General features: G+C 38.3%; 1 protein-coding gene across 3 annotated transcripts in view; it reads right to left on the reverse strand.

The window, feature by feature from the left end:
* ncapd3 (non-SMC condensin II complex, subunit D3) overlaps positions 1-24,084 on the reverse strand; it is a 140,782-nt gene that overhangs the window by 113,200 nt on the left and 3,498 nt on the right. For 2 of the 3 annotated variants that reach the window (XM_062058947.1, XM_062058945.1), the window contains exons 2-11: positions 11,021-11,196; positions 10,627-10,789; positions 8,166-8,332; positions 7,799-7,972; positions 7,656-7,717; positions 7,497-7,584; positions 3,680-3,813; positions 1,057-1,129; positions 844-969; positions 450-702 (exon numbers count right to left, since the gene is read on the reverse strand). In XM_062058947.1, the coding sequence (XP_061914931.1) occupies positions 450-702; positions 844-969; positions 1,057-1,129; positions 3,680-3,813; positions 7,497-7,584; positions 7,656-7,717; positions 7,799-7,972; positions 8,166-8,332; positions 10,627-10,789; positions 11,021-11,158 (1,378 nt within the window). In that variant the 5' untranslated portion in view covers positions 11,159-11,196. The remainder of the gene's footprint in view (positions 1-449; positions 703-843; positions 970-1,056; positions 1,130-3,679; positions 3,814-7,496; positions 7,585-7,655; positions 7,718-7,798; positions 7,973-8,165; positions 8,333-10,626; positions 10,790-11,020; positions 11,197-24,084) is intronic. The other variant, XM_062058946.1, reaches the window with a different exon arrangement.

Consider the following 24,084-nt stretch of genomic DNA (forward strand, 5'->3'; position numbering starts at 1 on the left):
AGTGCCGCTCACACTGGTGAATGAATGATGGGTGGTGGTCGGAGGGGCCGTAGGCGCAAACCGGCAGCCACGCTTCTGTCAGTCTACCCCAGAGCAGCTGTGGCTACAAATGTGAATGTGGAGTGAATGAATGATGGGTTCTCACTTTTCTGTGAAGCGCTTTGAGTGTCTAGAAAAGCGCTATATAAATAATAATTATTATTATTCAATGCCGATTAACTGTGCAGCCCTATTGCCCACTCCTACATCAGAAACATTTGGGAGACCTTAAAATTCCATTCAGACATTCACATGCAATAAACTAACTTAGCATTTACCAAATAGAATAATTTGAGAAAAGTACAACAAAGATGGTGCTTTAGGCGTTCAGAAAACAGAAACATTTTCTGGAAAATCATAACAAATAAAACAATCACTACAACTTTAAAAGAAAAAATAATTGGGATTACTGGCACAGAAGAGGCTTTGGACAGCACGGGTGGCGTTGAGTGAAGGCAACTCCAAACACTGGGCCAAGCATGTTAGGGCGTGGCCTTGGACAGTGGGCGATTGGTCATAACGCCGAGCAAACAACAGGCTCTGGATCAGAAACTTGTGAGGCAGGTAGCAGGCAAGCTCTGGATCAATACAATCCTCATTATCCCTCTCTGGCTGCCCCAGGAGAACCATCCCCACATCCACAGAGAACAGGCGAGACGCCATCTACCAAACCAGTCAACAATATCATTACCATTGCTACATTTGTCTATAACATTGAAAACTGCTCATAAATGTTTTTGTTTTATTTATTTTTTTAGAAAATATGGTACATGTTGCAATTATTGCTCGGAGAATAAACGTTACCTTTGAGTGTCTTGAGAACTTATACAACCACTTGATAAAGCAGGCATAGTCTGCATTTGACAACGGCGATGTTAGCATACCAACAGCCTGGGCTCCATGGCTTCGAAACTCACTTTTCTCCACCATCTATACATCAATCAGTAAATACGATCAGATGGCATACTGTAAATACTAAAACACAAAAGATCAATACAAATCTGGACTAAACCTCACCTGGTAACAGATGTGCTGCAGGAGGATTTGTACAAAAGGAAGTGCCAGGTCCTTCAGCTCTTCCACAATATGACTGTAATTGCAAATGTTATAGTACAATTTACAATAGAAATCATTATTGTTGTCTCAGACTTGTCAACCTTGAATAAGAACTATTATGAGTACCCCACTACAAGGGGCACCTTGATATTTTCTATTAACTAGATCCACTCAACGTCCATTGCACCGGTTGCCCGGTCCCTTCCAAAGTTTCTCATTGTATCCCATTGGGTTGAGTTTTTTTCTTGCCCTGATGTGGGATCTGAGCCAAGGATGTTGTTGTGGCTTGTGCAGCCCTTTGAGACACTCGTGATTTAAGGCTATATACACTACCGTTCAAAAGTTTGGGGTCACATTGAAATGTCCTTATTTTTGAAAAGGAAAAGCACTGTACTTTTCAATGAAGATAACTTTAAACTAGTCTTAACTTTGCTAATGTGGTAAATGACTATTCTAGCTGCAAATGTCTGGTTTTTGGTGCAATATCTACATAGGTGTATAGAGGCCCATTTCCAGCAACTATCACTCCAGTGTTCTAATGGTACAATGCGTTTGCTCATTGGCTCAGAAGGCTAATTGATGATTAGAAAACCCTTGTGCAATCATGTTCACACATCTGAAAACAGTTTAGCTCGTTACAGAAGCTACAAAATTGACCTTCCTTTGAGCAGATTGAGTTTCTGGAGCATCACATTTGTGGGGTCAATAAAACGCTCAAAATGGCCAGAAAAAGAGAACTTTCATCTGAAACTTGACAGTCTATTCTTGTTCTTAGAAATGAAGGCTATTCCATGCGAGAAATTGCGTGACCCCAAACTTTTGAACGGTAGTGTAAATACACTTTAATTGGCTCCAGGACCCCCCGCGACCCTGAAAGGGACAAGCGGTAGAAAATGGATGGATGGATGATTGATTGATATATTTTTAATGAATACACAAAACGGCAATCTAGTTGTGGCTGCGTCAAAATGGCATCATCATAAACTTTGCATAATTAGCTAGGTATTTTTTTAAAAGGCTAAACAAAACGGTCAGACATATTTTAAAACAAATTTTGTATCATTAGTATGAACATTTATATTTCTTGTTACATTTTATTATTTTGTTCTATTTTTCATAGTTTGTTTTATTTCTACAATGTTCGCACTTTGTACACCCCTGGTTAATTTAAAAATGATTCATTTAAACAGACCTTTAAATTAGAGATAAAATAAACTTCCAACTTGAGGTTGTTTGATAGTTTCCACAATGAAGTTACTGTAAGCACGCAAAAGAATGTGCTATAATATACCTATGAAGTGCACATACACATGTGAAGAATAATTTTAAATCGACGATACAGTTTGGTAGAAACTGAAAAATGCAACCATACAAGAAAAATGTTGCTAACGTACAATGACAGATCCCATTGACTAGCTAACAAAAATTAGCATCGTAATTATTGTCAACTTGTACAACTGTTTAACAAATTACATTTTAGCAGAACAAAATTGACATAATACAGAATTAGTACTTAAAGGCATATAGTCACCAAACTCTTTGGAAACAAATATGGATTCTAACTTTGTAGTACTAGGCCAGATTACTGCTCTGCACTGTGTGCTGCCTCGCTACAGAAGCCTGTTACGTCAAACCTTAAACTCTTAATTTCAAAACAAATAATGTAGTCATGTTATGTAGAACATGATTACCAGGAGTAGGAATGAGTATTTTTTTTTACATTTTAACTAATACTAGTACCAAATCGGTACTTAAAAAACCGGGCCGGTGCTTAAACGGTGCCCGAACCGGCACATAAAAAATGGAAAACATTCAAATGTTTGTTAAAAATAATAATGCATTTTCATTTTATGGAATGTTTTTATATTAAAGTTTAAAAGACTAATTATATAAATACTTCAATTATATAAATTGAATAATAGTCAAATATATATTTTTAAAAATCCACCACAAATTCTGGTAATAACGGTATTGCAGCAAACCAGCAGCAATTAAGAAAATAGAGAATGTGCAAAAAAGGACCTGCTTGTGTTGTAATGTTGATGCTTATAATTTCGGGCAGTTCTGAATGCACCTCATTAACCATAACTGTCATTGGTGAATAATGAGGAAGTGCTGTATTATATCTACTGGCTAACGCTGTGGCCGCTAGCTGTGTTATCAGGGCTGGTTGTTGTTTTTTTTTTGCAGCCCAAAGTTTGTGGCAGGTCACCGCAAAATATAAATGAATGGAGAAACAGTATGGTTAAAGTCCTAAAGCAGTAGTGTCCAAACGTTTTCTACTAAGGATCCATACAGAAAAATTAAAGAATGTGGGCAACTTTCATACACTGTACATAAAAGTTGATAAAACTTAAAACATAGGCAAATCAAATCTAATGTAGGGCAATATAAGAAACCCCTAGTGGAAAAGTTTACACACCACTGATGTAGATGAACCTCTCGGGCTGATCAATTACACTCCTGAAATGTAGGCATTTCATTATGACACTATTCCCTCTATCCTCACTTGAGGAAGCAGAACACTTTGTTTCTATTGCTTTCATTATTATTACAGTGCATACATTATTTCAATACTGCTTACCACACAAATCGGATGGCTTGATTACGTGTCGTGAGAATTGCTTGACTAGGCACAAGCAAGGTTGGCGTTCTTCTGTCCCCTTTATTCATCATCAAGATCACGTAAAGGAGCTGGTGGAAAACCTTCCGCAAGGACTGGACAAGAGAAAAATCAGTTTGAGTGCGAAGACCAAATTATGAGTGGCCCTCGACAGTGTTTCCAGTACCATTATATTATCAATCAATCAATGTTTACTTACATAGTAAACAAACTGTAGGTAACAGACCTAAGTATACATTTTATACATAGCATGTATATACACATTATTCACACACATATTTCTGTTTCTACGGCCCTATTTACAATGTACACCAAATCTGATTTTTTTCCCTCAAGTGACACAGATCTGATTTCATTTGCCAGTCTAATCGCTCCAAAGTGCTTCGAATCTGATCTTTTTGCATCAGATTAAGGGCACATCAGGAGGTAGTTCTGAATCCGATTGGAATCTGATCTTTTCAAATGGGACTGCAGTCGAAACGCAAAGCAACGTGAATGTGATTTGTCCGTCAGCTTTGGGAGAGCTACATCAATCGTAGACGCAGTCGCCAGCGGAAATGGATATTTCATCACAACATCCGGTTTCGGTTTTTATTTAAGACGACAGAATTATCGATGCATCACTTGTGTAGAGTGCTCAAATAATAGGCTATATGTAATATATGAATATATATTTTGATTCCGAAGAAATAGCGATTGTTGAAAGACCGGAATTGACGCTGTGGGCATGTGCTCACATGTGAGTTGAAAAATAAAGGTCCATTACATGCACACTGATGTCCATGTCTCCTCTACTTAACAGCCATAAAAAGATTACAACCCTCCCAAATATTATACACTATATACATCCATTCATACATTATATATACGGGGTGGCGTGGCTCTGTAGGTAGGGCCGCCGTGCCAGCAACTTGAGGGTTCCAGGTTCAATCCCCGCTTCCGCCATCCTAGTCACTGCCTTTGTGTCCTTGCACAAGATACTTTACCCACCTGTTCGTGGGTACAAACCCATATAAAGTATTAATTAAAAACGTTACTTTGGTCCCTTAACACAAGACTCGCTCTATAACCAGTCACAGTGCGCGCAGCATAAATTCTTCATTGCATATTCATACAATGTGAAGAATAACGCTGTTTATTAGTCAACTCTTATGTCTCCCAAGCAAAGGGAGGTCCTTATTATTAAGAAAGCAATCCTTATGGAAGTGACAATAAAACACCTTAAAAAGCTCAGAGGAAGAAGAAACACACACCAATAATGGCTGCATTTGTGGCTCCAGCTGCACAACCATTACTCAGGATAGTGATCGTACTGTAATGTCTACGCGAACGATGTGAAAATGACGAGGAGGTGGTCAATCAATAATCTCTTAATTGCAAAAGCATAACAAGCTACTGAAGGATTCAACCACACCAAAACAAAATCAGCAATCTAGGGGTGCAACGATACAGATAATCCACAGTACGGTCCACAATGTGTTTTTGGGTCATGGTTTTTCTGTTCCGTTTCTTTACATTTTTTGGGTGTAAAATCCTCTTTCCTTTCAAAGTTTTTTATTTTTGTGCTTGTCAGCAAAACTGAATTTTGAGGTAAATATCAGTAGTGTACTGTATACTTTTCTTTCAAGTTAACAGTTACACAACACTTTTAATAGTGTCAATTGCCTCCATTGGACATCTGTGCTTCTCACCAGTGGTGAGCAGTGCCCCAAATTGTGGATTCTGTAAAACTCAAATAGCCTATATTTAATGAAAGTACATTAATGTGCGGACGAGTTGAATCAGAGCAAAAACTACCGGTACTGTGATTTAGAAATATTTAGATATAAAGAAGTAATTTTTCTCCCGATTAACTTAGTAGGTGAATGTATTCTTCCAGTATGGACCTATAGTTCAGTCACAAAAACATTCAGTGCCTGCGAGTCGTATTGAGAGCAGAACTTCCAGTCAGTGAGACGCTGTCTCTCGCAAGGTGCATTTGGATTACGTTGATACTTCTTAAAAATGTTGTTTCTCAAATTTTTCTAGTATTTGACATGTTCATTATTTTTTTTCTGTGCTCTACCTACAACAATGCAGAGGGGTAGAAGCACAATGGTAATAGGACATTACGTCGTGAGGAGGGCTTTTCGCTACCTTAAAAATGCACGCAAGCGCACAAGCATACACACTCTGACACCAACAAACGTAAGAACCGCAGTCTCTATAAGCCGCATTGTCTCGTGCAGGGCAGCGGTGTTTTATCCTAGGGTTGGGTTATATGATCGTGATTAATTTGAGTTTGATTACGGTGATCAGCTCTTAGCACATTTCCTCGATCAAACTTGGCGGAATTGTCTGTTAGACATTGCTGCAGTAGTAAACAGTACGGAAGCAACCACGCTTAGTATAATCCTGCACAGAACAATCCACCATTATTGACCGCGATCCTGTGTGTGTCTGTTAGTGTGTGTGTGTGGTTGTGTGTGTGTACATTGGCGTGTGTTTTTGTGAAAGTGTTTGTGTATTTGCACGACCTCCCGTTCCACCGCTCAAAAATCAAGGTGGTCACGACGTAATTATTTTTCAATCAGCGTTGTGCCTTTTCCCCTTACACATTTCAGGAAGTGCAGCCCAGAAGAACAAAATAAAGAAATATGATTAACACGAGCATAAAAGTTAAAACAACATTTAAATGGAGCAGAGGCTTTTGTGACAGGCTTTAGTTTCACTATCTGCTGCAGCGCAACAGTAATCTTGCCCTGATGAGGACTTGCAGGCATGCACAGGAGTCTTTTTTTGGTCCCGATTGGGAGAATAAACACACCCACTAATTTCAAAAGAAAAAGGCATTTTTATATCTAAATATTTTTAATCAGACTTTTTGTTTATGTGTCTACAAAGATTCAACTCCTCTGACATAACATGTACTAACAAACTTACAGACACTGCGTACTAAAAAGCGTATGGACACTATGTTCAAATCATTTTTGAGTTTGTGGATAAAAAAACATTTTCTTCCTGAAATAATCATTAAACTTGTTGATGATTGTTGATACACATTTTACAGTACCTCATATTTAACTTGCACTTTAATTTAATTGTGTTCAAGATATACGCTACAGTATTTGAGTTTTAAAAAAACTCCACAATCTGGGTCACCGCTTGCCGTTTGCCAAAGCACTGGTAAGACACACTGATGTATAAAAGTAATTAAATAATACAAATAATAATTTACCATTTGAAAGCGTTGTTTAGTAAATGTTGACTTGAAGTAAAAGTCTTGTAGTATTCAATACACCACTGATACTTTGTTTACTGCAGAATGACCTTTTTAACGACAAGCAAAACAAAACCAGAAAAGGAAAAGAGGTTATCTTATCTTCCACAAAATGTACCAAAAGCAAAACCGTGGCCCGAGGTATTCGGATCGGAGCGTGGGTTACCTGTACCATTGCACCTCTAGTAGGCACAATTATATATAAGAAACAACTGACAGTTGTCAGCTGTAAGCATATATTATTACCTTAACATGGTAGAAATGTCTGTTACAAGATACTGCAGTACTAAACAGTAGGGATGCAACAATACTTGTTATAATCCGGCACTGGACAATCTATGACTTATTAATATTAATCGAGATCGGATGATATGAAAAAATGAATCGTGATATTTTAGAGTAACCTCAACTGTCCTCTCTGCATGCACCCTTCCTACTTCGCCCGCTAAATTAGAGAAAACACTGCTCAATGTAACAGACTTGTACATTCTGACATGGAACACAAAGATTGAAAAATACTTCTCTCTGGTCTCCGTGTTTTGGTGTGCAAAGCAGCTGCAAGCCATAAAAAGCCATCTCTGGGATGCTCTGCAGTTTTGTGACATCTCTGCATACAAACAACATAGCCACAATATCAGTTTAATGCATAGAAAATCAAGCAAAAATATCACCACTTACTTCCCAGCATCAAAACTTAGCTCGCTAATGACTGGCTCAAAGTAAAGCAGCTTGCTAAAAATCTGCAGACAAAATGAAACAAGATTTAATAAATAGCCAAGTAGTTGGATAAAAAAACTTTGCTAGGAAGATTTCATCATTACCTGGGTGCAACTGCTGGAACTTTGTGGTTTGTCTTTAAGTGCAAATGTCTGCAGAAGTCTTAGAAGACTTTGAAGCAGAAGAACCAGTGCTTCTCTGATCTTGCTCAGATCTTGGCAGGAGAAATGAAGCTCTTCTTCCTCCTCTTCTTCTTCTTCATCCACATCCATATGAAGCTAACAGACAAAGGTCTTATAATTCACAGAAATTCTTCAGCAACCGCAATGGTTCTACAGTTGCACTCTGAATTATTCAACCCCTCCAAAATCAGCAATGTTGTTTCTTCAGTGTAGTAAAGAGTGTAGTGATCTCCACATTGGGGAGAGCCAAAAAAACACAACATATCAGTGGGTTAGTGATTGCTCACACCTCAAGAGTTTCCTTCCGCTGTGGTTTGGAGCGCTTGCCCTCTGCCTGAGAACACTTGAGAGTGTCCTTCTTGCGTTTCTTGCCATAGTCCTGAGGCCAGCATTGAGATGATGTATTCAAGCAAGTGTCCAGCAAAATTTCATGAAAAACTTGGTTGGAAATGCTTCCTGAAAGAAATGTACATACACTTACTCTATGATATACAGGGACGAAAATACAGGACATCCTGCTGATTATGGAAGTTTACCCCCTTATAAAGATGTGAATCTTATAACAATTTACAAAGTAATCTGATTCAATTATTGGTGTGACAATTCTATTAAGAATTGATTCTCGATTCAAACCTATTCTCACAATATATTATTTGGCATATAGATTAGGGATGTGCCTACTGATCGTGCCACCCATCAGTATTTGGCCGATTCTTATGAAAAAGTATGTGACTGCCATTGACTATTACAGTAAAGCCTTTTAATGCCGATCACAAATGCAGATGCCGCCTTGCTGACACTGTTTATTTTTAGTTCCCTAACTGATAAACTAGCAGCTAATTGTATGTTTCTATACACCCTGTGGAGCAACTCCCTTCAGCTAATAATAATATTCACCTCCTTTTTAAAATTTTCTTGTAATCTGACTATGGTCTGATTATAAGAAAAGTATATGAATAAGAAGACATAATGAACCTTTTTGAGCAAAGTTCACCTCCATTATAGTAATAAACCGTATTTCTTAGTTTAAGAATAATTACTACCGGGGGACGAGGCTAAACATGTTACACACAATGGCGCAAGCCAGGAGCAGGCATGCTAATAGCTAAGCTAGCTTGAAAACACACAGAAATAAGTGCTTAGTAAAATTGATGAAGTGTAGATGGAAGCATGTTCCAGCATGAAGTAAGCCGCTACTAACAGGAAATTATCAAGTAGATTAAAACGGGTAGAAAGAGAGGTTAAATGTAATAGCAATAGGTGATGTATCAGCATTGCTGCTGCTGGAAGTACACAACACGTAAGCGGAGGGCGGATCGATTCATAAATTAGTGATGTCAATACCATGGGTAGCAGTACACTGTATGATTGTGTGATTAAATCAATGTTTTCAAAAATTATTACTTTTGGTTAATATTTAAAAACTCAGGGAATAATTCCCTGGACACAGGAGAATTTAAAGAAGAAACCCCAAAGGATTTAAAAGAGTAGTGGATAGCAGTTTTTGCTTTTGTGTACGAATGACTTTGTTTTGATCAAACATTGTATATAATTAAAGAATAAATTGTGCCAGAGAATTGGCACCTCAATTTTGAGCAAAAAAATTGTGATTCACATTTTTGCCAGAATTGTGCAGTTCTGATACAAAGTATCTCACAAAGGTGAGTACACCCTTTAACCATTTTATTATGGTACATCTTTGCCAGGGAAAATAGATGCAAAGGCCGAGACAAATTTCCTTAGTGGGACAATAAAGTATATTATATTACATTTTAATATTAATATATAATGTATGTATAAATAAAGTTTGGATGTACTTTCAGTATGCAGCTGATATACAAAGTGTAATTTCTATAGTAATGTCCATTGAGAGTATTCGTATTTCTTATTCGTCTTCAACATGGATCATTATTGTTTCTCATGTGACAGCTGAGGTATATTTTTTTGGTATTTTCCTAGTCTTTTTGTTAATATATTACTTTTTCATAAATCAATTCATTTAATAATAATAATTACGGGGTGAAAATCACTACAATTTATCAATCCCTTCAGGATTTCATAGGCATTCTTAGGATTGTTGCAGCCTAAAATGCCTGAATTTGCAGCAGCGTTTTTATAAAGTTGCAACGTTTCAAGGCTTGTTTTTTACAGTAACATTGAATCCACTTGTAATTTTAGGAATGTGTCATCAATGTTTTATGTGTTCCTTGCAACCTTAACATCAAAAGAAAACAAATACTGTATTGACGTTTTACTCATTATTTTACTGCAGCCTGAGAGGGGAACTGCCTTTTTTGGGGGAATTTTGCCTATCCTTCACAATCCTAATGAAAGACATGACGGATGTATTTAAAAAAAAAGCACTCTAACTTGTAAATAAACGTAAATAAAAGTCCACTTACAGCAGAGCCAATGGTAGGTCCTCCATTCAGCCCATAAAAAGTATCCAAAAAGCAACAACAATACACCATTTACATTTCATGACTTGAACATTAACTAAATATTAGTGATATTGTTATTACAAGCGCTAACGCAGACAAACTATCTATAGCGGCACCGTGATCACGAGCTTGAGTGCCAATGTTGACATGATAGACTGATCAGCTGCTTCCTCACTTCCTGGCACGTCAAACTTTATTTTAGATCATAAATCATGCCTCTCACATTGATAATAGAAGGATGAGGACGTATTCATAACATAATAAAAGAAACATATTTTATGGTGTGCCAACATTACTGTGTGGTATTACCTGGGATTCCAAGCAGTAACAGGTAGAGGGACGCAGCGTGCAGGCAGCCTACCCTCTGTCGAACAGTAGCTGATTTGTTTTTTCCTCTCAAGACAAAGAAAGACAGCACTGCCATCAGAGACTTCATTGAGACTCCATTCTCACTCAGCTCTGTCCAGATACTCTGCAGTGGAACAGACAGGAGAGTTTAATCTTCAGGAGGAGGCTAATATATTCTTCTATAATGTGACTATATCCAAAATATGTTCCTTTTAAGAAATCTCACAATACACTGCATACTGCAAGAATCCTTTACAGATGCATAATAGCAGACTTATGAATGCATTTCAGTGTTTTTCCATCCACGGAAAGATAATAGGATCAGACTGGGAAGTGGGAACCAAATATAACATACATTTACCAGTGAACCATCATCTCTGCTTGAAGTCTGTTGTTGAGATGCATAAGCCATTAGACACGTGTACAGACTTCTGAAAGCTTGGTCTCCACAAGCTACCAGCCCCTCTTCTATGTTATCTTCCATCAACTTCATCTCTGTAAACTCTGCATCCCACACTGCATTGACCCAGGCTGGAAATCATAAAGGTTACAAAATTAACAAGGAGAACAAATCATATTAGCGACAGTATTCATCAATGGTCATCTACCAGAAATGTTTATACATCTCTCTTAAAAATGTTGCTTTAATGCTTCTCATTCTTTACAATTTACTCAACTAAATCCCTTTTTCCCTTTAACCAGTCCCTTCAGAATTTATTTTTTTGTGGTTGCCTATAACGACTGAATTTGCGGTAGCTTTGGCAAAAAGTTGCGACAAAAGTTGCAATGATTTGATGCTAATTTTTTTTCAATGATATTGCATCAGCTTGTATTTTTTGGAATTTCTTATGACTATTTTGTTCTTCGTAAAATAAAATAAAATATCATTGGTTCAAATTCATTATTGTCTGTTGTCTGCTCTGTCGTCAAAAGGTTGCAGACATTCTCCGTGTATGATTGTACGGTTGTGGTTGTCCAATTAATTAATTGAGCAGTATTTTAAATCAAAGCATAAAAATTATGTACATGTATCAATAAGTACATGCTTGTGTAAGGTACTTTTTTTTAAAGCATTATTTTGTTAGCACAGTCTGACCGGATGTGGCACACTGCACTGTTATTGTGAAGGTAGGAAGTGTGCTGTGCTGTTATTCTCAGCTTGATGACAAGTAAGGAGACAATTTGAGGCTGTAAAAAAAAAAGAGCCTCTCTGGTTGCGACTGCTGCTCTGTTTGTACATTGACATTACATTGATGATGTCATTCACACCAACACCAGCAAATGAGATGTGTTGTGGGTGTATGGATTGTTCTTGCTAAATTTCGTTTCGTAGTTTAGTCTGCGTTTCAAGGGGCCATCTCCACATTGTTTGGTTTACGACAGGGCAGTTGAGTGTGGCGGGGATAAATGAGCAGTACAGGACAGATTATTTTCCCAAACAAATGTTCCTTCTTCTCACAATAAAAACATTTCACTTACATTTATTAAAATGTTCCTGATATTCCGCGTTTAATAACGGATTGTTTTATCAGCCAATTTATGTGACACCATACGCAGAAATCATATGCCTTACATTTTACTGAGTTTAATAATAATAATAATAATGGATTATATTTATATAGCGCTTTTCTAGACACTCAAAGCGCTTCACAGAGAAGTGAGAACCCATTATTCATTCACACCTGGTGGTGGTAAGCTACTTTCGTAGCCACAGCTGCCCTGGGGTAGACTGACGGAAGCGTGGCTGCCAGTTAGCGCCTGCGGCCCCTCCGACCACCACCTATCATTCATCATTCAGGGTGAAGTGTCCTGCCCAAGGACACAACGGCAGCGATTTGGATGGTAAGAGGCGGGGAGCGAACCTGCAACCCTCAGGTTTCTGGCACTGCCGCTCTACCCACTACGCCCTGCCGCCCGTTTAGTGATTATTGATAAGGCATACTAACACTGTGTCAAATAAAAGTAGCAACCATGATCACAAACTTCTGGTAGACGTAGTATTTCTTCACTCATTCGCTTCTCATCTATTTCATCGTTACAAGCTCAAGAATTTGTATGCACGTTGCGCGGCCCATTAATAATTTTTTCCTGATTATCATATTTTCATGATCGTGAGAAGCCATAATCGAAATCAAAATGTGGGTCATTGTCCAGCACAGAATAACAGAAAGCAGTTTGTGAAGTTGGGAGATTATTGTTCAGCGTGTCTTGACATTACTTGTGGCGTCCCTCAGGGGTCAGTGTTGGGCCCTAAATTGTTTATTTTATATACCAATGATCTGTACAATGTACTGAAAGCACTTAACATGGTGCTGTTTGCAAATGATAAAATATTTTTGTTCTGGTAGTGACTTGCCGCTGTTACTGCAAAAATGGAATACAGGATAATCAAAATTAAATCATGGCTTGATAGAAATAAATTGTCACTCAATTTGAACAAAAAAAAATTATGCTCTTTGGAATAACATGCAGATCTAGTATACAATTCAGGGCTGTACGCTTAGCTTTTTCACTACTAGTACTACTAGTAATGTAGCACAGATTTTTTTTATGTAGCACAACATTTTGTTTTAGCAAGATGAAATGTCTTAAATATCACAATTTCATTATTAAAACTCAAACAACATGCACATGTACAATCATACATATAAACACTACTACTGCAACGCTCAATTAAACACAGAGAACATCCCTGTTTTAGCACTGTCGGTAACACGAATGCTGGAGCCTATCTCAGCTGCATTAGGGCGGAAGACGGGGTACACCCTGGACAAGTCGCCAGAGACAAGCGGTAGAAAATGGATGGATGGATGGATGGATGGATGGATGGGTAACACGGGCTCATATATCATATATAGTTTGGCCCATAAACTAACCCATAAATGGAAATAGTATCTGTTAACTAAATATCTCCACCATGCCTTGATTTTAAATTTTCTGGATTGACGGAGGGGCAGCATGGTGAAACAGGGGTTAGTGCATGTGCCTCACAATACGAAGGTCCTGAGTTCAATCCCGGGCTCGGGATCTTTCTGTGTGGATTTTGCATGTTCTCCCCGTGACTGCGTGGGTTCCCTACGGGTACTCCGGCTTCCTCCTACTTCCAAAAACATGCACCTGGGGATAGGTTGATTGGCAACACTAAATTGGCCCTGGTATGTGAATGTTGTCTGTCTATCTGTGTTGGCCCTGTGATGAGGTGGCGACTTGTCCAGGGTGTACCCCGCCTTCCGCCCGAATGCATTTGAGATAGGCTCCAGCACCCACCGCGACCCCTAAAGGGACAAGCGGTAGAAAATGGATGGATGGATGGACTGATGGGGATCCTATATACACAAAAACAGGTACCAACAAGTAAGAAAAGTATGTTTTGCACAATAGGGTCCTAACATAAGAGATGTTTTGATATAAGAAAAAAGAAAAGCTTTGAAAATAATATATAAAAGGTCAAATATAATCTCCAATCTTCTTAAATAAACACCAACTTGCCAACTGCTTCATGATGCAGTGTTACAGGCTACTTTTAAAAAGTAATTAATTATGGTTACTTTTTACTTCACCAAAAATTAATTAAATTACAAATGGAATTACTCTTGAACAAATGTAATAAATTACTATGAAAAGTTTAATTCAAATATCTGGCATAATGCAGTTGAGATAAGTTTCATATAAAGCATATACATAAAAGTATATATGTGAGAGCAGCATGTGCCTCTGTGTGTGCTTTTAAAAGGCGGTGCCTGTTGCCTAGTGACGTGTGACGTCAGCGAGTCCACGAGTCTCACAGGCTTTTTAGCTTAGAAGGCTAGCAGAAGTAGTTTCTTGGCTTTGACGGCATCTCTGTTGAATCTTTCACTGGTTTGTGTTACCTTTGCTTAATTAATAGATTGAACGTGCTTCCATGGCTTTATGTTCTTGTCAACAAACGGGGTATTGTTTGGATGGCAAGTTTGTCATTTCAATCATTGATTTGTTGTTCAAGAGTCCCTCTAACCCTTGTAGTTACGAACACGCACTGCAGTTTGTGTGAGTGTGTAAACTAAAAGCGGGATTCCAGCCCCGCGCCCATTTGTGCATGGCGCAGTAGGGAGGGACACACACCTCCCAGAGCGCACAAAGTGATAAGTGACACTTGTCCATTTGGTTGTGGTTTATTTCAAACATGCAATACTAGGGTTGGGCCGATAATACGATATCAATATGTATCGCGATAGAAACTTAATCGATATCTATAATAAATGCATTCGATAAAATGTTTTATATTTTATATATTTTTGGGTCGGAATAAAACAAAAATTATGAAGCAAGATTTGTTTCATGAAGTCACTCGCGCTTTGGGAATACAGGAAACAGGAAGTGTCACTGAGCAATGGGAGGGGCACGTTAACAGCCAATCAGTTAACAATATTCACTGAACAATGGGAGGGACACGATAACAGCCATTCACGTAACAGTATCAATTGCACATTTCCTGCTGTTCGGCTCCCAGTCCCAGACCCTAGTCCAGGAACGCTCCTCCTTGACAAGTGTCACTGATCACTCTGTGCGCTCAGCAAACAAATCATTGTATGTAATAATAAGAAAGCTAGGTATTTGATTTATAAATAAGGTTGTAAATAAGTTTCACTTCCTCCTGCCCTTTTGGATATGAAAAACCTAACCATTATGTATTGTTTTCCTTTTTAATGCGTATTCATTGTGAAGTTTTTGTTTCTATTTACCGGTATGTACTTCACTGTAAGGTTATTAAGAGTATTTCTTTTTTATCATTTATGTTGCTTTGTTCTTAACGTGTCCAAAATAAACTGCTACTTAGGACTGGGCGATATATCGAGTTTGTAAGATATATCGATATATTTTTAAATAAGATATGAATTAAGAAAATATCGTAAGATCGATATAATTTATTTCACATTAAAAATCACCAAACACCGCTTATTTGTTGTGTTCTTTGATTCTCCCCCGCTCCCCACTCCCTTTCATGGGCCACGAAACCCCTCCCTTTCCTCCTTCCAAGACGTGCTTGCACTATAAGAACATCCATGATTGGTTGGTTGTTTGCAATGATGAGTCACGATTGGTGGAGATTAAGGCAAAACATTACGGACAGGCCAATCAGAGGCAAGATAGGGCGGGTCATGGAACCAGGAAGGGAAATCACAGCAGACATCCCAAATGACGTTGAGAGAGTCGGAGAAGATTTATATATTAAGAAAACTAGTGGAAAATGGCAGAGGGATTCTCTTCATTAGATTTTTCTTTTAGCGATGTAGACGACGTCCAGGAAACTCACAATGCGTCTACTTGGCCACATTTGGACAAATGTATGCGTCTGGATAAAACATTCATTTGAGTTGTTTACCATGTAAGCCCAAATCAAAACTGTTCTCCAGTTGCCAAAACGGGCATATTTCGTACGAGGAATGCTGCCAAAAATGTATGCCGGAGTGAGGAAGATTATAGCTGCACAATTAAGTCAAGTCACTTACATGGCGCTGACCAGAACCGTACGTGTGTGACAGTCCATCACATCGTCGACTGGGGAATTAAAAAGTGCCTGCCTGCAAATGTATTTTTTATCTGAGTTTGATACATGTTGTATTATTTGCACAGCTATGTTATTTATTTTTCATTGAAAGAATATTTTTCTATTTTATTTATGTTATGTAATTATGTGCTACTTAAACAATTTTTTTTCTGTGCTGTAATCTAACTGGGTTAATAAAAGTGCCACTGACAGTTTACAGTGCATTTGTCATTCAGTTCAATTTCAGTGAATCTCGCTCAAAAATTAATATCTTTATATGTATACTTTCACCGGAAAATATATTGAGATATATATCGAATATCGAGTTTAAGTAAAAATATATCGAGATATACTTTTTAGTCCGTATCGCCCAGTCCTACTACTACTACTTAACAAAAAATATGCTACATTCCGTTGAAGACGCAGTCATTGGCTTGTTGCTCTCAGATTTGCAGGACACAGCTCAAATGTGACATCAACAGGCATTATCACGATATAACGACAGTATTAAAAGCTCTATCGTCGGCCAAATGTATATCATTCATATTAATATTATGCAACCCTAGACTATGCCCATTGAAGAGTTGAGATATGGTCACACCTCACAGGTTGCTGTTGTGGTTTGTCTACTCAAGAAACAAACATGCGTTTTGATTAAACAGCTGCGGAACGTGATCACCACTGTGGCAAATTCTCTCCGTTTTTATTCAAGACAATGTGTCTGTTTCCACCGCCTGCGGAACGACACAGACATGGCGGTGACGTTCTTTGTCTCTGCGCTTCTATATTTGCTGTAAGATATCTGTTCAAATTAGCTAAAATCTGCTTTTGTTGGACAGGAAGTCATGCACACACACAAAATAAACTATCTGGTTAACTTTCAAAATAAAATAGTCCGTCTTCGAGGCGGATTGTATTTTACACTTTGAAACGTCCTAATAGGCAGGGACAGACATGAAGTCAACTTGTCAAAGGTTTTTCAGACTTAATTTCACCTCATTGACACAAATGAATGAGGACATACTGGTTCTGGTTGTCCAAAATTTAAGAAGCATACACAGACATATAACAGGCAACTATATGGGGGTCTGTGTCAAATACCAGCTGATACGGGGCCCGGGAAGCAGGGGAGTGGTTTTAAGAAGTTGAATGAAATGTATGTATGTGTGTGTGTGTGTCTACAACGCTCGCCAGGGGCGATGTTACTGTTGTGTTGTTGCTTGCTACAAAAAAACCCCAAAGCTGTCGTTCTGCAAGGCACGAATCGAGTCAAGTCAACGCCGTCACACGCGCCCGCCTGTGGGTATTGATGGACATCAAAGCTCGAGACATTCTGTGGTGTTTGCCTCAGTGTTTACTAGGGGTGTAACGGTACGTGTATTTGTATTGAACCGTTTCGGTACTGGGGTTTCGGTTCGGTTCGGAGGTGTACCGAACGAGTTTCCACATGGACATATTAAGTAGCGTACCGCACGTTATGTAAACAATGCACACCGAGGCACAACACACGGCATGCTAGCAGCGACCGGGCTACGATAGACTGACCATACGTCCTCTTTTCACCGGACATGTCCTCTTTTGCGGGGTTGTCTGGGCGGAGTTTCTTAAATGCCTCAAATGTCCAGCATTTTGAGTTAGGGTTGCGTGTATTTTCGATGTATGTTCAGGGTTAAGAAAGGGTTAAAAACAAAACAAATTGTGGAAGTGTGCGCGCAGCAGCATTCGTCAGGGAGGGGCAGAGACAGAGAGAGCGAGAGAGTTATGATAAACGTGCATGCGTCGCCAGGCTCTGCTTTTTATCGACAGATTTATCAGATTTAATTTTTTATTATCTATAGCAGCGGTGTCAAAAGTGTGCCCCGGAGGCCATTTGCGGCCCACAGCTAATGTTTCAAAGGCCCACGGCACATTCTAAAAATACTATTAAAATAAACAAAAACATAACAAAAGTGAAATAAAAAAGCTTAAAGGTGAAATGTAATTTAGAAAAAGTTGCAATGTTGACTAATAAAACAAAGCAGTTTTTTTTTTCTTTCAAACAGTCATTGCTCAAAACATAATATTGAATCAAAATCAATGTTATTATGAATTATTGACCTATCCAAGGTTCCGATTACTTCACATCAAATTAGGGCTGGGCGATAAAACAATAACAATATATATCGCGATAGACATGTGATCAATATCAATAGAAAATGGGGTCGATAGAACGTTCGATAATTTCACTGAGTTCTTTAGAAAAAAATAGGAAGAAAGGCAGAGCCGGAACCGCACGGCATTCTGGGGGGTGTAGGCAGAGGAAGGGCTTTGGCCTCTCGACCTATCACGGCCGAGCCTGAACCGCAAGGCATTCTGGGAAATGCTAATAGGAAGAAAAAAGAAAAAAAAAGCAACAACGGCTAGCTGACGACGAGGAGTGAAACCAAACGGGAATATGAGCGCGGCAGCACGAGAGGAAATTGTAAATAAAAAAGGAAACGTCACGTCACCAGTTTGGCAGTATTTTGGATTTTTTAAAATCCGATACGAATCAGAGTAATACTGTCTGCAAACTTTGCAAGGTCGTCGTCCCGACCAAGTCTGGGAACACGACAAACTTATTTTACCACCTGAGCTGCTCTCACCCGCTGGAGTACAGCAGTATCAAACAGCCACAACCATCTACATCAGCCGGTGCAAGTGGAACAGCACCGAAGCGGCAACAACAGACCACCATCGTCTCGATGGTGGTCTGTTGTTGCCGCAGACAGTATTACTCGGCAGCAGTGCCATACGACACAAATTCAAAACGTTATAAAGAAATAACGGATGCAGTGGTGTATCAATGAGCGAAGGACATGCTACCGCTCAGCATAGTTGAGAAGTCTGGGTACAAGAATCTCATACACGTGCTCGACCCCCGTTATGTTCTACATGGCCGAAAGCACTTTTCCAAGACAGCTATTCCTAAGCTTTACACAATGTGCAGGGAATCCGTGGAAAAGGAGATACTGAAGTTGGTTTGATTTTTCCATAAATGACTGAAGAGAGTAACAGGTTTGTTTTGTCACAGATGTTCAGACGCAAGTTTATTCCGATGTTTACAATATTCTGTAAGACATGTTTGTTTCTGCTTGCTTAATGTGACTGTTATTTATTTGCATATATTGTTACCAATATGGCTTTAAAGCCTGAGTTGTACACTACTCATTTCTTAATTACAATATTTTGCACATTTTGTTGGATTAAGCATTTATTTAATGTCAATATTTGCACATCGACCAGTATTTTCTTTTATCTGACTGTTTTTCATAATGCTGACCTCGTTCTAAAGGTTAAAGGTTATATTTAAAATAAAAGTATTTAAATTCAGCCTTTTTTCTCCTGGTCTTTATTTAGAATAGTTTTGTTTTTTTTAATCAATAATTATCGATATCGACTGATATGAAACACTTATATCGTGATACATTTTTTAGTCATATCGCCCAGCCCTACATCAAATATTCCACTAAGAAAAATATTTTTGTTGGAAGATTTTGCAAATTTGGTAAATAAATAACCAAAAAAGTTTTATTTTGTTGTTTTCTTACTGTACCGAAAATGAACCGAACCGTGACCTCTAAACCGAGGTACGTACCGAACCGAAATTTTTGTGTACCGTTACACCCCTAGTGTTTACTCTATCAAATGATTATGCACGGATTCGCGAGGACTCGTAAAAGTCCACGTTATCTCTATGTGCGACGGAGCCGCATCAGAACGATGGTGGGGATTGCCAGACAACAGACGGTGGTGCCTTTCCGTGGCGGCTACGTTTCGCTGGTGTTCCACATTCGGTGGAAATCAAGGCTTAAACATACTCAAGAATGTACCGAAACTTGCAAACATGTGTATCCTCTGTAAAAAAATTGTTCACACTCAGAACTCAACTAAGACCATCTCTGTGTCTGAATTTGCACACTTACTTACACTTAAATCTTTTGAGTGCATAAGTGTGTTCCCACTAGGGATGATACTCGAAACCGGTTTTCCCGGTTGTTCGATAAGAAAAGAACAGAGTCCTCGGACTCGAATCCCTTTTTGAGAACCGGTACCCGTTATCGAGACCACAATAGTAAAGAAAAAGAGTTGGTTCTTTATTCGAATCCCTGGGGCCAATCCCGTCCCGACCAGAAATGCCCCGTGAGACATCACAAGAAATGACGTCACGTAGCTCAGTCATTAGGCGCAGATAGCAAAAGCAGGAAAAAAATGCACCGGAAAAAGCGCTCCAAGGTGTTATAAAGTTCAAAACAAAAGGTATAATCCAATGAATAACTTTACTGAGAGATTTGAGCAGGGTACAAACACATGACGAACACTTTTACGACCAACCGGAAACATAGCACCCAGGCTAGCAACGCACCTCCTTTACGGCAGCTTTTGCGACGTTCTTAAAGCAACCGCAGCACATACATATATGACATCTCCCTTTTTTAACTTTTGTTTTTCTTTCCTAGTAAACAAAACAAAATCACGCTGTATATGTGTTGTCTGTCTAATTATAAATAATGCAGACGAGGCGTGTTGGCTGATTTCTTGACGTTTACTTTCACAGCGTGCTCATAACCTCATTCTTAGCTGCCGGGTGGTGACATGCAACAACACTTTTCGGGGCTACTGCGCATGCTTGTCACTCCCGTTGCATGCTGGGTAGTGTAGTTGTTATATTTCTAGCTCATAACATCACATCTTTCCCCCTATAAAGAAATAATGTTAAGTCAATAAAATGTTTCTTTTTTTAGCTTTAACTATTCATTTTTTAGCATTGTAACCACATTTGCAAACAAATTTTCTCTTAATAGAATTTTCCTTCAATAAAGAAATAAAGTGCAAAAATGTCAAAGCATCATAACAAACAGTTATGTCAAATAGCAGCAGAAGTGCACTTTTTGGAGAGTTGTATTATTTTCAGTTTTGTGCCCAAGGGACTGATTTTATTTAACACTATAGTATTATTTATACACCTATAGTGATCACAGAGACAGGTTGTTATTGTGTTACTGTATATATTTGTTTTACTTAAAAATATTTGGGTAACAACAGTCAATATTTATTTATTTTATTTTTTTAGGGGGGTAACAGTCAATATTTATTTATTTATTAGATTTTATTTTTTTCTTACATAATAAAAGTGAGCTTTTGTTCAACCAAATATTGTGTGTTTTTTCCATATACAACACCCTATCTGGACTCGATAAGAGAATCGATAAAGAATCGGTTCGATAAGAGGATTGGATAATAGGCTCGAACTCGATAATTTCTTATCAAACATCATTATGAGGGGCCGTTAGGGACATTATTCAGAATTACCTCTTACATACATTACTGAAATGCTCTCACATAAACAACTGAAATCTTTTTCTTTTATACACACTACTGAAACACTCTTATAAACACTACTGAAATGCTCTCACATAAACAACTGAAATATTTTTCTCTCACACACCCTACTGAAACACTCTTATAAACACTACTGAAATGCTCTTACATATACTACTGAAACACTCTTTTAAACACTACTGAAACACTCTTATAAACACTACTGAAATACTCTTACATACACTACTGAAACACTCTTATAAACACTACTGAAACACTCTTATAAACACTACTGAAATACTCTTACATACACTACTGAAACACTCTTACATACACTACTGAAATACTCTTACATACACTACTGAAACACTCTTATAAACACTACTGAAATACTCTTACATACACTACTGAAACACTCTTATAAACACTACTGAAACACTCTTATAAACACTACTGAAACATTCTTACATACACTACTGAAACACTCTTATAAACACTACTGAAACATTCTTACATACACTACTGAAATGTTTTTGTCTCACGCACACACACACACACACACACACACACCTGGAATTATTTTTCACTAGTATGTATAAACGGATTTCACTTGTGTGTGTGTGTGTGCTTTTTACACGTGAGTGTAAGGGACAACAATTTCAGTAGTATGTGTGCAAAGATTTCAGTTATGTGTATGAGCGCATCTTACCATTGTGTATACGAGCATTTTACCACTATTTGTAAGAGCATCTTACTAGTGTGTGTGAGCGATGTTGCATTCCGGTTCCGGTATAATACCCGCCCCTTTTCAGACAAGTTTATTTTTTATTTTTTTAAAGCCAAGTTGTGGACAAAATGTCTGCCGACAAGTAGCTTAACCGAGGCGGGAGCTCCACTTCATAATTTGAGGGCTTCATCGGAGAATATAATAACACTTTCAATGCAACAAGGGTCGGGCTGCCGCCATGGGTCTCCCCCGCAGGACACAGCACCTGAGCGGCCACACAGCGGTGCCTTTCTCCTCCCGACAGCCGCAGCCTGGAGCACTCGTTCCATTGCGAGTTTGCACCGCACACATGCAACGTTTCAGTTCATGGACATCAGGGCAAAAGGAGGAAAAGGTAATTAGACATTATTTATTTCTAAATGATTTGTTGAATCACACGAAATGTAAGACAACATGGCATTGTAGTGAGCTACAATGGTAACATGTCGAAATGTGAGTCACGTCGTGTTACGTCAGTAGCTAATCATATACTAATGATAATGGATTGCATTTATTTAGCGCTTATCATCGACTAGATAAGGGGTCCCCAAACTACGGCCCGCGGGCCGGTTACGGCCCTCCAAAGTCCAACATCCGGCCCGCTGGAAAAAAAAAAGTTTTTGTATTATTTTCAATCTGTCTTTTCTAATCTAATCCATTTTTTGGTGTTCCCTAGCCGCTCAGGCAAATCATATTGTCTACAAATGCATTTCCCTGTATGACGTATATTGTCTTAGCTGTTTTCATGTGATCTGATTGTTACATTCTTATTTCACAGTCACCACACAGCTGCATGACCATTTCAACAAGGACAGAATAAACAACCTCTGGATTCATGGTACTTCTCTGCACACAAATATATTAATTGGAATATTCAATACATTTCTCATAAACATAATAAATATATATTTATTTTTTTTCTCAAAAAAGGTTCCCTATGCCTTATTATTTATATAAATGATAAATAAATGATAAATGGGTTATACTTGTATAGCGCTTTTCTACCTTCAAGGTACTCAAAGCGCTTTGACAGTATTTCCACATTTACCCATTCACACACACATTCACACACTGATGGCGGGAGCTGCCATGCAAGGCGCTAACCAGCAGCCATCAGAGGCAAAGGGTGAAGTGTCTTGCCCAAGGACACAACGGACGTGACTAGGAAGGTAGAAGGTGGGAAATGAACCCCAGTAACCAGCAACACTCCGATTGCTGGCACAGCCATTCTATCAACTTCGCCACGTCGTTTTCAATGCTTCTTGTAGTCAGACAATAGATATTGTTTGTCTAAAATTATAGTTTAAGTTAATGTGTTAATATTTACACCTAGCCCCTAAACTAAATACAATAATCATAAGACAAAAAAATTGTGTATCACAAGCGTTTGGGACAAGTTTGGGGAGATTTTGACAAAGTGTGTGTGGTGGTGGGGGCTGGATGACATTACTAGTCAGAACATAAAATAACTTAAAAACATCAACCGTAGAAACATAAATGTTCACAGCACAAACGTATTGCGGTGTTATTCTGATATTTGCAATAATAAAGTGGGCAACTTCATACAGGTCTGTATAACAGGTTCCTTATTTATTTATTTTTTACAAAATGTTTAAACAAAATGTTAATTTGCAGAATACACTGCACAAGTGAAGAAAACATTTTAACAAACCTTATTATTCCCATGTTGTCCACTGAATAAAGTGCAGAATTGAAGTGAAAATGTCTATTCCATAGTTGCCATCATTTTCAAGTGGGTTCACTTGTTGAAAAATGTTTATTGTTG

The sequence above is a fragment of the Entelurus aequoreus genome, linkage group LG09, assembly GCF_033978785.1.
Source record: "Entelurus aequoreus isolate RoL-2023_Sb linkage group LG09, RoL_Eaeq_v1.1, whole genome shotgun sequence".
Classification (NCBI taxonomy): Eukaryota; Metazoa; Chordata; class Actinopteri; order Syngnathiformes; family Syngnathidae; genus Entelurus; species Entelurus aequoreus.